This window comes from Salminus brasiliensis, chromosome 1, assembly GCF_030463535.1.
Source record: "Salminus brasiliensis chromosome 1, fSalBra1.hap2, whole genome shotgun sequence".
In the NCBI taxonomy this organism is placed as follows: domain Eukaryota; kingdom Metazoa; phylum Chordata; class Actinopteri; order Characiformes; family Bryconidae; genus Salminus; species Salminus brasiliensis.
The window spans coordinates 18,415,208-18,428,495 of record NC_132878.1 but is presented as its reverse complement, the minus strand read 5'-3'; the positions used below and the strand labels follow the sequence as shown (position 1 = coordinate 18,428,495).

Here is a 13,288-nt window from a genome sequence, read left to right as displayed (position 1 = left end):
AATTAATATATCAATAAGTCACTAGAATGAAAAAAAGAATAAGCTAACTAAGTTAGCAACAAACGAAATAAGTACATAAAAACAGACAGAACAACAAACAAATACATAAATGATTTCCTAAATAATACAAGTCATATATTAAATAACTAAAAACATTCATTAAATAAATATTTTGCTCACTTATGCAGTGTTTATGTTAATTGGGACAGGTGAGTGTAGGGTGCGCTGTGTTTGGCTATGCTTGGATACCGAAGGTGCTGAGGGTGAGACGCTAGATGGCACTATCTCCCTTAGAGACACCGCTGAGAAAAGGAATGGAGCCCAAACACACCAGCTCTGACCACACGAGAGGCCATAAAACTCTCCAGATGTGTTTTCCATCCTGCAGAAATGCCCTCTCCTCCTCTACAGCCTAGTCCAGAACTAACACTGCTGCAGTAAAAGATCAGATTATAATCATCTCTGAGAAGAACCGACTCACTCAGGGGGGGTTTATAGACCTGCTCTGTGAGTCTTTCAGATAAATGACTTCTCATCACTTCTGCCACAAACTGTCTTTAACAACCTGCTGCAAACGACTATTTGTTCATCTCGGTTCTTTAAGGGATGGAAAAGTGCGCGTGTGTGTACGCGTGCGCATGTGTGTGTTAAACCAGAGCATAGTAGCAACCAGAACACACTGTTTACACAAGGATGTGATAAGTACAGTACTGTAATCACATATGTAGTATAGAAGTACATGCACAACCATATACACATACCCCTCAACAAACCGTTACAGGACGAAAAGGTCTACAGCATAATGACTGTTTATTTCATGAATTAAACATTTTTCAAAAAGAAATATAATAATAATAATAATAATAATAATTATTATTATTGTTATTATTATTATTATTATTATTATTATTATTGTTATTATTATTATTATTATATATATATATATATATAGAAAATAAATACAAAAAATAAATAAATGATATTTGTTCATGTTTAAGTGTGTCGTTGTCACGCAATATTCTCGTAAACTTTCAATGGAAGTCAATGTAAAAAGATTTTATTGCAAGACATTTTGGAGATTTTTTATTGGTCCATTCACTATTAAATGAAATTAAATGAAATTTTACATAAGAGCGATAGGTGAAGATGAAAGTAAATAAAGTGAAGATTAAGGAAATGTTTAATAATAATAACCACTAAGTATAATGTAGGGAGAAAGTAAAGAATGCGGGTTTGCGCCACACTTTGCAATCTAGTGAAAACACACTGCTGGTCTAAGATGTCGGTGTCCAGATGTTCTAATAGGTAAACATGACGTGATCTAAATTCGGCCTATACACGCAACTTCCACCTAGATCATCTTTACCATCTTACCACTCTCTCTCTCTCTCTCTCTCTCTCTCTCTCTCTCTCTCTCTCTCTCTCTCTCTCTCTCACACACACACACAGTTAGTTTATACTTACACATTTCGGTAACTTTACTGTTTCCAAAAGACAGAGAGATGTAGTTAATTTTTTGATAATAATAATAATAATAATAATAATAATGATGATGATGATAATAATAATAAAAACAATAATAATAATAGGTAACACATATAATTTGGACCTTTTAAGAAAACTCCTTTCGTATATCGCTGTAACACACAAATCTCGTACCTACATTATTTTCGTTTTTGACAAAAAAGAAAAATATTATATATATATATATATATATATATATATATATATATATATATATATATATATATATATATATACACACACACACACACACACACAATGTGGAGAATGACCTAATTACAGTAATGTAATATATATGTAATAAATGTATAATACACACTAGTCACATCACAAATTATTGCTCTAATTACAAGGTGACGTATGTTTAAAGACGACATATTATATATATATATACATTTATAGTGGTTCTTTTGCAGAAATAAAAATGATCCATGATCAAATGCAATTTTTGTGACTTTAAACAAAGGCCTACTTTTAGAATTAGAACCATAATTAATGAATGCGTATAAAACATGTATTACATTTATACACTGAACTGTAATTAGGAAATGCCTTTATAAAATCTAATCTATAAATAGTTATAAATGATCTATAATGCTAATCTTCTGTCTTGCTCCTCCGCGCTCTGCGTGACTGATGCCACAGAACCCCTAAACAGTTTCCAGCCCGCGTGGCTGGCGGAGCAGGTCATTCTCGGCCATGTAGAGGCTCGAGCTCTTCAGAGAGGCGCTCAGGTGCAGGGTGAGACCACTGCAGCCCCCTGCGTCCAACTCTAACGCGAACGAACGCCCTAAACACGCGCCCTGAGCGCCACAGGCTGTGCAGTAGTGGGAAAAGAGGGCAATAGAGCAGCAGTATAGGGGAGGGTCCTACCGGTCACCATGTGCTCGGGCTTCCTTACTCTTCACTCGGGAGGGTTCAGCAGAGAGCGGCGCTCTAATGAACCGAGCTGGAAGTTGAGCGTTTTCCGCGACCGTTTGAAAGACCACCATATGGAGGGAGTCACTTCAGTCAATCTGCGATTCATATTTTTTTTTCTCCTCACAGACCACCTTTTTTTTCCCGTGTTGTTTTTCTCCCCCTCTTCAGTGCGATGGTGACGCTGGGTCATCACGTGACCAGCGGGCTCGTATAAAGCCCCCGGTGAGGTCCGCCCTCTTTGGACTCCCGCTCGGGCCTGTCGGAGGCTCTCTGTGCTCGGAGATCGGCGCGTGGACGAAGCGCCGTCCGTTATCCGCTTGGCGCTCCGTTTGAAGTCTATGGCTGCGGTGACCCCTGGGAGCGCCCCGTCGCCTCTTCCTCCTCTTCCTCCTCCTTCTCCTCCTCCACCTCCTCTTCTTCATCATCCTACTCCTCGTCGTATGAGCGCTCCTGCTGCTCCTCCTCCTCCTCCTCTTCCTCCTCCTCCTCCTCCTCCTCACCCCCGCCGCAGGTGAGACCTGATCTTCGCGGGCCGGGAGCGCGCGCCCGCAGCCCCGGGGCCATGACTCTGAGCTCCGGCATGTCGGAGGCGTCCGCGCTCTCGGAGGACACGGACATCGACGTGGTGGGCGAGGGCGACGACGGTGAGGGGCGCGCGCGCGCCTACGCCGGCGAGGTGGCACGCATGCGCGTCAACGGCGCGGATGACGACGACGAGCACGCTCTGCTGGCCGGTTCGCCGCCGTGCGCGGACCTCTCAGCGGCCTCGGCCTCCTCCGCGTGCCGGCCGACGGGCAAGAGCGCGCTCGTGAAGCCGCCCTACTCGTACATCGCGCTCATCACCATGGCCATCCTGCAGAGCCCGAAGAAGCGGCTGACGCTCAGTGAGATCTGCGACTTCATCAGCGGCCGCTTTCCATACTACCGCGAAAAGTTCCCCGCGTGGCAGAACTCCATCCGCCACAACCTGTCGCTCAACGACTGTTTCGTGAAAATCCCGCGCGAGCCGGGCAACCCAGGCAAGGGCAACTACTGGACGTTGGACCCGGAGTCGGCTGACATGTTCGACAACGGCAGCTTCCTGCGGCGGCGCAAACGCTTCAAGCGGCAGCACGCGCCCGAGTTGCTGCGCGAGCACGCCGCTGCCGCCGCAGCCGCCGCCGCAGCCGCTGCTGCCTTCCTGCCCGGGCACGCGCACGGGCCTTACGCCTACGGACCTTATGGCACTTGCGGGGGCTACGGTCTCGCGCTGCCGCCCTACCACGCGCACTCTGCGCTCTTCGCCTTTCAGCAACAGCAGCAGCAACAACAACAGCAGCCTCCACCTCCACCTCCTCCACATTCACATCCTACGCCCACCCGCCACGGAGGCACCCTCATCCCTGCGCCTTCCCTCATGCCCGCCACTGCAGAGCTTGCGCGCTCACGCTTCTACCCACCTTTGAGCCCCGGGATTTCGTCGCCCCCACCTCCACACGTGCACACTGCCCCCAAATCCTCTCCGTTCTCCATCGAGAGCCTGATAGGGAGCAGCGTGCAGCAGCAGCAGCAGCAACAACAACATCCACAAAGGACTTCCCCCGGGGTCCCAGGACCACCGCTCATTCCCCAGCATTCCCCGGGAGGCGCGAGCCGTGCTGCGGCAGTGCTGGACGCCTTCGCAAGCCGGATGGTCAGCGGCACGAGCGGCTGTTAAAAATCTGACCTAAAAACGCTTTTTTAAAAAAAGATAAAAACAAAACAGAGACACACAAACGCGCCCTGTGTTTAAGGTAGGATTATTTTTGTATCGTTTTTGTTTGTTTATTTTGCTTTTATTTTTCTTTCGTTTTTAAAACGCAGCTGAATGGTGGACATTAACTCTTTTCGTGCCTATATTCAAGCTGTGAAAAAATAAGATATATATTTATGTTAAACATTTTTAGTTCGAGCTACGTTTCCCTCCCAGTCTGACTCTAATAACGCGCAGGGCATCTCAGGATCACGGCGAGGATTTATGCTGTTTTCTCCCAACAAAAAAGATTAAATTGTCCAAAACTCTTAAGCGGTGTGTGTGTGCGTGTGTGTGTGTGTGTGTGAGAGAGAGTGTGTGTGTGTGCGCGCACTAGTTTGGCAAATCAAAACCCCCTTCTCCTGTTTTAAACTGTGCTTTGTAATGACAATTAATGAGTAACATTGATCGAGAGTTTTGATGCAATGTGTGCTTATATCAGTAATAAAATGTACCTTATTTGGTAAGTTGTATACTCGGAGTGTGCTATTTTTACAGTTTGTTTACAATAAGAATAAATATTGTTTAACAAAAAAAGTGGCGTGGAAATGAACTTATTAGTGACTTTTATATTAAACAAAACGTCGTAACTCGCGGTGTTACTAACACACTTCTCTGTTAGTTAGCTAAAAAAAAAAATATATATATATAGTATATATGCTGTCACTCAAAACATCCGAACTTTTAATCGAAGTCAGTGTAAAAAGATCTAAGTCATTTTATAGCATTTCTATTGGTCCATTCATCATGAAATTGTACAGAAAAACTACCAGATTCAAATTATGTCTAAACGTGAAAAACAGCAAACATTGAGCTACACGGTTTTTGCATGACAGCAAAGATGTATCTTTTTTAAACAGTCTATGGCATAAGTAGCCCCCCTTTAGAGCCATAACCTACTGGGGATTCCACATATCATTTATCTTCATGTTGAAGTGATTGAGATGAAAGTAACGATATTTAGAGTAAAGAATATGTTTAGACACGAAATGATATATTGTAAAACAAGCTTTTCTTTACTGTTGTGTTAAACTGAACCATCTGGATGTGTACAATACTTTATCCTACTACCAAAACGAGCAGTGAACTTAAACGTGTGTGTTTATATTGAATTTTGATGATGGTGAAATTGTGTTAAATCTATTAAAAAAAAATAGAAAAAAAGTTCTTGGGGACTATTTAACATCACAACGCTCTGCATGTATCTCTAAATTACGTTTTAGGCCAAAGCCTTCTCTCCAAACTGTCCTAACACCATGTCTTAGGCGTATTCATGAGCTAGTTCGTGTAATAACTTTCTATGAAGTATCTTTTAGAGGCATTGAGCTCTTTCAACGTCTGGTTCCATTCGCCACCAGCTGTATTTAAACCCTAAATTCAAAGGTGAACCACTTTAAATAATGTTTATATGTTTTAAGATTGAAAAAAAAAATCAATTTAACAACAACAACTGTCAACCTTGTCCGCATGATCGGTTTATATGCTCATTTAATACGTACACAAGACATGGCCCGTGTCTGTTAATGTAATAATAATAATAATAATAATAATAATAATGTTCGCAATGCACGCAAACAATAAATAGGTCTGGGCGCTGCTCTACTGTAAGTGCTTGTGGATGTTTGCACTTTTTACTTCAGTAGCATTTGTTAAGGGCAAATAGCATCACGCATCGCTTGAGGCAAGACTGTGTGTGTGTGTGTGTGTGTGTGTGACAGAAAGAGAGAAGAGAGAGAGCTTCTGCTGGACCCTCAGTTGAACTCTAATGCTGTGTGAGATAATGGTCTATGATGTAGGCCTACTTTGCCGTGGCAGCATTAGTTTTTTTCTGACCTAAGCAGGTCAAGTAGTATTTCACGACATCTGGCTTGTTTTTCCAGGAATATATTATGCGACCCAGAGGGTGTGTTTTGGTGCTTTTTAGGGCGCCGAGGTCTTTTACTAGCATTATGCTCGCCCAGGGCACTGTGCACTCGAGTAAAACGTTCTGGACGGTGGGTAGGCTGTTGAAGACACTGACTGCACAAATATTGCGCTAAAGCCTACACAATCTCTTACATCATTTGAGACTTAATTAGTAAGACAAACTGTTCAACAGAATAAACAGGCCACATATAGCCGGCGTTTAGCCGTCAAAGTCATTACACAGATACAAAATAGATTCAGATCAAATAATTTAAATAAATAGATGGTCAAATAATTAACCGGTGTACTGGTGGTCAAATAATTAACCGGTGGTCCAAAATAAAACACAACAAATTCGGTAAATTACAAATGATAACTTTTCTACAAGCCGGTAGCTAGTGCTAGCTGACATATCTAAAACTTCAATGAAGTTTTAATTAAGTTCAATTCGCAATGAATTCGGATATCCCCATGTGTATCTTTGCCCAACCATTTTTTAAAGTTTTTGCTGGCTTTTGGAAAACGTACTGATGTCTGAAAAATCCAGCAGAAAAATGCAATGCATTTCTAAACGTGCACGGTAAGACCACCAGTGTTAAACTGTAAAGTTCAAAGTAAAAAAAAAAAGTGTTGCATTTGTCTTATAATGTGTGAGCATATTTATCTATAATATATATTAATCACATTAACACTGTTATTCCGAAACCGTAAATAAAGGGAAATACTAGGTTGTATTTATATCTAGCAAATTAAATTCATCAATTTCAGCCCCACGTTTAGAATAAATGGATCTTCGTAATGCTTGTATGTGACTGGAAAGCACCTTCACTTTTCAAAAGAGATGTACTGACCCTACAGTCCATCAGATAAGCAGAACAGTGCGGTCACCATCTCGCCGTGTCCTACACACCGCCCTGGCCTTTCCCACATCCATCCTGGACAGGATGAGAGACCCCCTCTTCCACCTCCCCTCCAAACTGCTGATAGGGATCCACAAATTCAGCTCCCTCAAGGTCTCCTCTGGTCTCCCGTATATTTAACAGCAATGTATTCAATGCTTCAAAATAAGAGTTTCTTAAAAGCTACTCGAAACACATGTTTAATTGGTCTTACTGTTTAATGTTTAATGGTTAATTAGCCTACACCTAGGTTGCTCAAATGTACTGCTCGTGTATCTGCTCTATATTTGAATCTATATTTATTTCTTGAGAGTGTACATGGGGAAAGTGGCAATTGGTGCTGAAGATGGTGTCGCTGGGCAGCTGCTCTGTTGTTTAGAAGGTTGGCCGACATGTCCAGCAGATGTGGGTTTAAGAAAGCTGAAGCAAATCAAGACGATTCCTTAGATCTTATATTTGGGACCAAATGTTGGAATTGCAGATACCACAGACTCCTTCTTCTAAATGCCGTGATAGAAAGCGTTCATACAAAATGGATGTGTTGAAACATGGAAACGTAAGATGCCATGAAATATCCACTTTTAGTTCCGTGGATAACCTTTCCCTGAGTGGTATAAGGCATGGCATAATGTAAAGGTTCAAACGAATATTTTCCCCTCGCTGAACCTGTACGTTCTAGCCAGGAACTAATTAGGAACCCGTATGTTGAATTATTACTTTTGTTTATTTACTCTATTTGCGGTAAAAAAAAAAAAAAAAAAAAGTTGCTTATTTTATTTTTATTTTTTAATTAAGTTCTAATTACACAGTGAGATACAGGTAAAAGTGACAGGCACTGTACTGTAACTGTATTTTTAAACGCACATATACAAAACAAACAACATGCAATATGAATCATTGCGAATCATTTTCTGTGGGTCTCTCTCTCTCTCTCTCTCTCTCTCTCTCACACACACACACACAGAGAGAGAGAGACAGCGAGAGAGAAAGAGTCCACGCAGGCGCAGTGATGCGCACCTCGCGTGCCTCTCTGGATGCGGAGACAGTTCAGTAGGCCAGTGCGCACACACGCACGCACGCACACACGCACGCATACACAGAGGCTGTAATAGTGATGATGTAACCGTGCTGTTGCTATAGAGGGGACGAGAATAGGGTCATGCCGTAGTCACCCAGAAACAATCCCCCACAATCCCTCATTAATTTAACATAACTCTCCATTTTGACCCTTCCTCTCTTCCTCCAGTCCTCCACCCAGTCACATCCTACGTGGCGTAAATATGGACGCTATAAGCTGCTCATAACCTAAGGAGCAGTTATTAAATAGTACGATGATTTACACTACGCTAACCTCTTGGTGTAGGTTTTTGATCCCAGCGCGCTTGCAGGTATTATTAAAGTTAACAGTTGGTTATCGGGTTTAACCCCTTAATCTCTTAAGCTTTATTAGAATGAAGACACGGCATTCCCAGATCGCCAAAGTCGCCTATTGCAGCATCATAAAACATAATGACAAATTGGACATCTGGAATTGTGGATTATCTGAAAGTGTGTGTTATATTATTATAGGCGTATTATTTAGTCCAATGACAGCAAGGTTACTATTTAACCTTAAAGCAAGCGTTTCATTACAGAGTGGTCAGTCTGTGGTCATTTTAGTGTGTTTTATTTTCTAATCTAGTCTGCCTTCTCTATTAAACGCGACCCCCCCCCCCCCACACACACACTATGTCAATAGATATGCTCAATTATAATATATATATATATTTTTGTTTTCCAGCTTGTTTAATGTTTTGTTTGCTCGATCTATTGACAATGGGGCGCGCGCACATACACACACGCAGACACACGGACACACACATATTTAAGTCTATAGCTATTCATTGTATTTCATTAGTTTTCTTTAGACTAGTCAGCTTAAACTATTATAAGTGGGTCTCTCTTACACACGCACGCACACAGTTGACGTGGCGCTGGGTCTAATCTTCTAACCCCTCATGTTCATAGATAAAATCTACACGCACGTGCAGTCAAAGTGTTCTGCAGGTGCGGTGTGAAACTGAGATTTACAGTGATTTAACAGAAAGACGATCCACACAGCAGCTGAAGCCCGTTCACACACCCAGCACCCGCTCCTGGATTCGCATCAACGGACAACAACCAGAAAATCCGGAGCTGCGATGGATGCTGGCGTCTAAACATTCATCCACAACCACTGAGAGTTTATTTAAAGCCGCTCACCAACTTTCTTTGAGTTACAGCGGGTAGTTAGGACACAACGCCAGACAGCAGAGCCCCGTTTCTTTCTAAACAAACGTTTCATTCAAAGCCATTTCATTATTATGTAACCGTGTCACAATTAGACTATTCAGAAACAGCTTAGTGCAAGTCTGGCGCATTTCCTAGAGCTACAAATCAGAAAGCTCGAAAGCTTAAATAATAATAATAATAATAATAATAATAATAATAATGTGTTGTGTAATGTTGTGATTATTTCGGTTTGCAGTGTTTATCATAATATACTATTTATAAATATTATAATAGAAAATCACATTTAAATGAATTAAATACATTCAGGTTAATTAACTACACGGTGAAATGCGCTGCACTGATATTTATTCTATCAATATTTAATAATTAATAAAACGATTGAGGTAATAAATACACACACGCTAGTTGGATCTGATGTGCCTTAAACAGCTGCTTACAGTACTAACGGAAAGAAACCCCATATTTAATGAGGTGGGGACCTCATGGGTACATCGCAGTGTTTTTACTAAGTAAGCATAATTGTACCATTTTCATTGTAAATAAAAAAGAATGTTTATATATAATTATTTAATAATAATAATAACACTATTTATTATTATTATTATTATTAATTTATTATTATTATTATTATTATTATTATTATTATTATTATTATTATTATTACTGTTGTTGTTGTTGTTGTTGTTGTTGCAGCAAAATTGATTATAATTTGGATTAAGGAGGCACCAACATTAAAATTCTGGGCCGATGCTGATATTCAATGTTTTCATCCCAACTCGGAAATCTACCATCTTTAAAACACTTTGGTTGGACACTACTATGAAACTACCCAGTGATAAGGTAGTATGCCTTTTACTTAAATATATATTCAAAGATTCCAATAGTCTTTAGTATCTGCTTACAATTTTTGAGAATATCATTACATAAAATAAGAAAATAATAATATGCCATGTAAATCCAAATTTCCAAACAGTAGTTAATTTAGCTTTAATTAAAGAGCCTATGTCCTACATTTTATTTCCCCAGGGCTACATTTATAATATTTGTGTGGTTTATGGGAAAATTCCAACAGACTGTTGTGTCTTTAATTTCTTAACCTGATAACCTAATATTTAACCTAAATAAAATATTCATTTATTGTTGAATAAAATAGAAGACATGAAGTTTAACTAACAAAACCTTTTTAACAGGTTGTTGATGTTCTTGAATAGGAAAAGTTTAATTTATGATACAAAAGAGCTTTTTAAAAACTTTCAAACCATTCCAAAGCTTCAAACCACATTGTTTAGAAAATTGTGTTCTCACTGTGGCGGCTAAAGAGAAATGCTTAGTTAACAATATTAAGCTATTGCTGCTAATACTGCTTTTGCTAATAGCACCAAAACTGTATGATTATTCTTAGTGTTGTACCTATTTGTCTTATTATAATTACTGTTTTTATTGTTGTTGTTGTACCACTGGGACTGGCTAAACTATATCTTTAACACACTTCTTATTCAGTTATTAGTCTAATAATTATCCATTATTAGCATAATATTATGAAACTAACATGTACATTCTGTAGATGAGAGAGTGAGGAACTGTAGAGTTAAAGGGGTTCATTCTTAATAACATTCCATGCTCATTTTATCACTATATTTAACACAGGGTTTGCAGCAAGTCTGCAGATTCCATCCTCACATTTAGCTGCAGATGTGAGCTGCCACATATCAAAAAGCAAACCCCAAGTGAAAATACACACACAGTCCCCACCATGCACCCAGTGCAGCTCAGGAAGTAGTGGACGGAGCTGCCTCCACACTCCACACCAAAGAATAACATCCAAACACTGGAGCTCATAATTCATGTTGGTACTTTCATGATGCTGGAGCAATCTAAATACAGAGTTCAGTGGCAGGCTGGTGGGGGTTGGCTGAAAGTGGTCAAACATTTTTTCTCCCTTTTGCTTTAAGTTTCCTTGCCTCCTTCTGGCTCAGCATGACCCAAGAACCCAGTTAGTTTACCTTGTAGGCTGTGGGTCAGAGTGCATTGGGATAAGGGCTACTTCCATAATATTGTGGCTAAAAGCTAAATGTTAAAAGCTAAAGGGGGTAATTACTGAATTACTGTATGGGAGATAACACAGGAACATTTACAGTCTTCACAAGCCAACATTAATGCTGAATGGTGGACTAAATAAGCGAATGTATTACATATTATATCTATACATATACATACCTTATTTTCATTAGAAAAGAGATATATATATATATATATATCTCACTGTATATTTTACCTTATACCTTGTCCTCTTTTCTAATGAAAATAAGGTATGTAATAGAGAGGTATGAAGTACATAGTGTCAATGTGTAAAACCCATTCTCTGACATCATAAGAAGCAAATCATTTACATAACTCCGCCTATTAACCCAGCTCATTCATACATCAGTTCTCAGGAGCGTTTCAATTTTGAGTGCTTTTTGTATTGGATGCAATACAGGACCAGTCAGAACAGAGCTCAATTATCTCAGTCTTAAAACCACAGTTATAGAAACACTCATTTAATTCTAAGTGGTAAATGGTCTTGGTCAAGACAAATTTAGAATATTGGCCCTTTAAATGATTATCAGTACTTTAATTGTGTTGATGTTGAGCTTACATGACTGTGAACATCAAAATCATGATTTCCACAGACTGAAAGCTGTTTATCTAGTGAGAGCAACAGTGGTCTGTACTGTTTTGAGCACAGTTTGTATTTATTTGAAAAATACAAACATAACGTTTTCACATGCCACATTCTATGCTATCCCCCAATATGTTAAATTAAGCAAATAAACAGTAATTAAACTGTGCAGAAGTGTGTTTTCTTTAGATGATGTGCATTTAAATCGATCAGCCATAACATTAGCACCACCTGCCTAACATTGAGTAGATCCCCCCTTCACAAAAGATCTGACCATTTGAGACATGGTCTCCACAAGACCTCTAAATGTGTCCTGTGGTATCTGGCATTAAGACATTAGCAGCAGATCCTTCAAGTCCGGTATATTATAAGGAGGGGCCTTCATGGATCAACAGAGTAACCTTAATGGATCAATGAACCTTATGACCCTGTTGCCAGTTCACCAGCTGTCCTTTCTTAGAAATCGCCTGGTACGTACTGACCACAGCATTTCAGAAGTTGCTATCACAATTTGACTTGTGTCACAGTGGCTCAGATTCTCATGCTTGACCATTTGTCCTGCTTTTAACACATCATCTTCAAGAACTGACAGTTAACTTGCTGTCCATATATTTACCCCTTAATAGATGCTACAGTGGATGACGAGTATAAATGTTTTCCACGTCACCTGTCAGTGGTACTAATGTTATGGCTAACTGATGCATTGTCATGTTTTTTTGATCAGGGGATCCAAGCCTTTGCATATACAGTCACTCATATTCCAACTCATGATTGTATTCTCTCACAGTGTCTTGTTCATACAGCTTGAGGTGAACTGGAGCTCCACTTTGCTGTTGCTTTTGATAGTTTCTATCTATCTATCTATCTATCTATCTATCTATCTATATATATATATATATATATATATATATAGATAGATATATACACACATATAGATATATATGTATATATACTTTATACTTTTTAAGCACTTTGCCTTAAAGATACCTTGTATCTACAAAATAAACTTTAAAGGAAAAAACACTCTTAACTTTCAATATAATGATTTTACTCATTATAAAATCTGTCTATAACAGTCATTTTAGAGCATTTCTATTGCTCCATTGATCCATTCATCATATCCCATGACACAGTGTAAGAACTTCCTATTTACATAGCTGTAAGGATACAGATCTTCTGAACTAGTGAAAATCCCAGTGCTGTAATATTACAATAATAATACGACGATTATAACATGACTCACTCCCCACTTTTAAATAATTCTTCGAAAGCTTCAACTGTGGTGCATGCAATCAGGCACACAAGCAGTTCAAAATACTCAACAAGCCAAAACAC

General features: G+C 39.7%; 1 protein-coding gene across 1 annotated transcript; it reads left to right on the top strand.

Moving 5' to 3' along the window:
• Window positions 1-2,701: 2,701 nt before the first annotated feature.
• foxd1 (forkhead box D1) lies at window positions 2,702-4,696 on the top strand. The gene has a single exon (XM_072693382.1). It carries the CDS (start codon window positions 3,008-3,010, stop codon window positions 4,139-4,141), a length of 1,134 nt encoding a protein of 377 aa, XP_072549483.1. The 5' UTR covers window positions 2,702-3,007; the 3' UTR covers window positions 4,142-4,696.
• The last annotated feature ends 8,592 nt before the right edge of the window (window positions 4,697-13,288 follow it).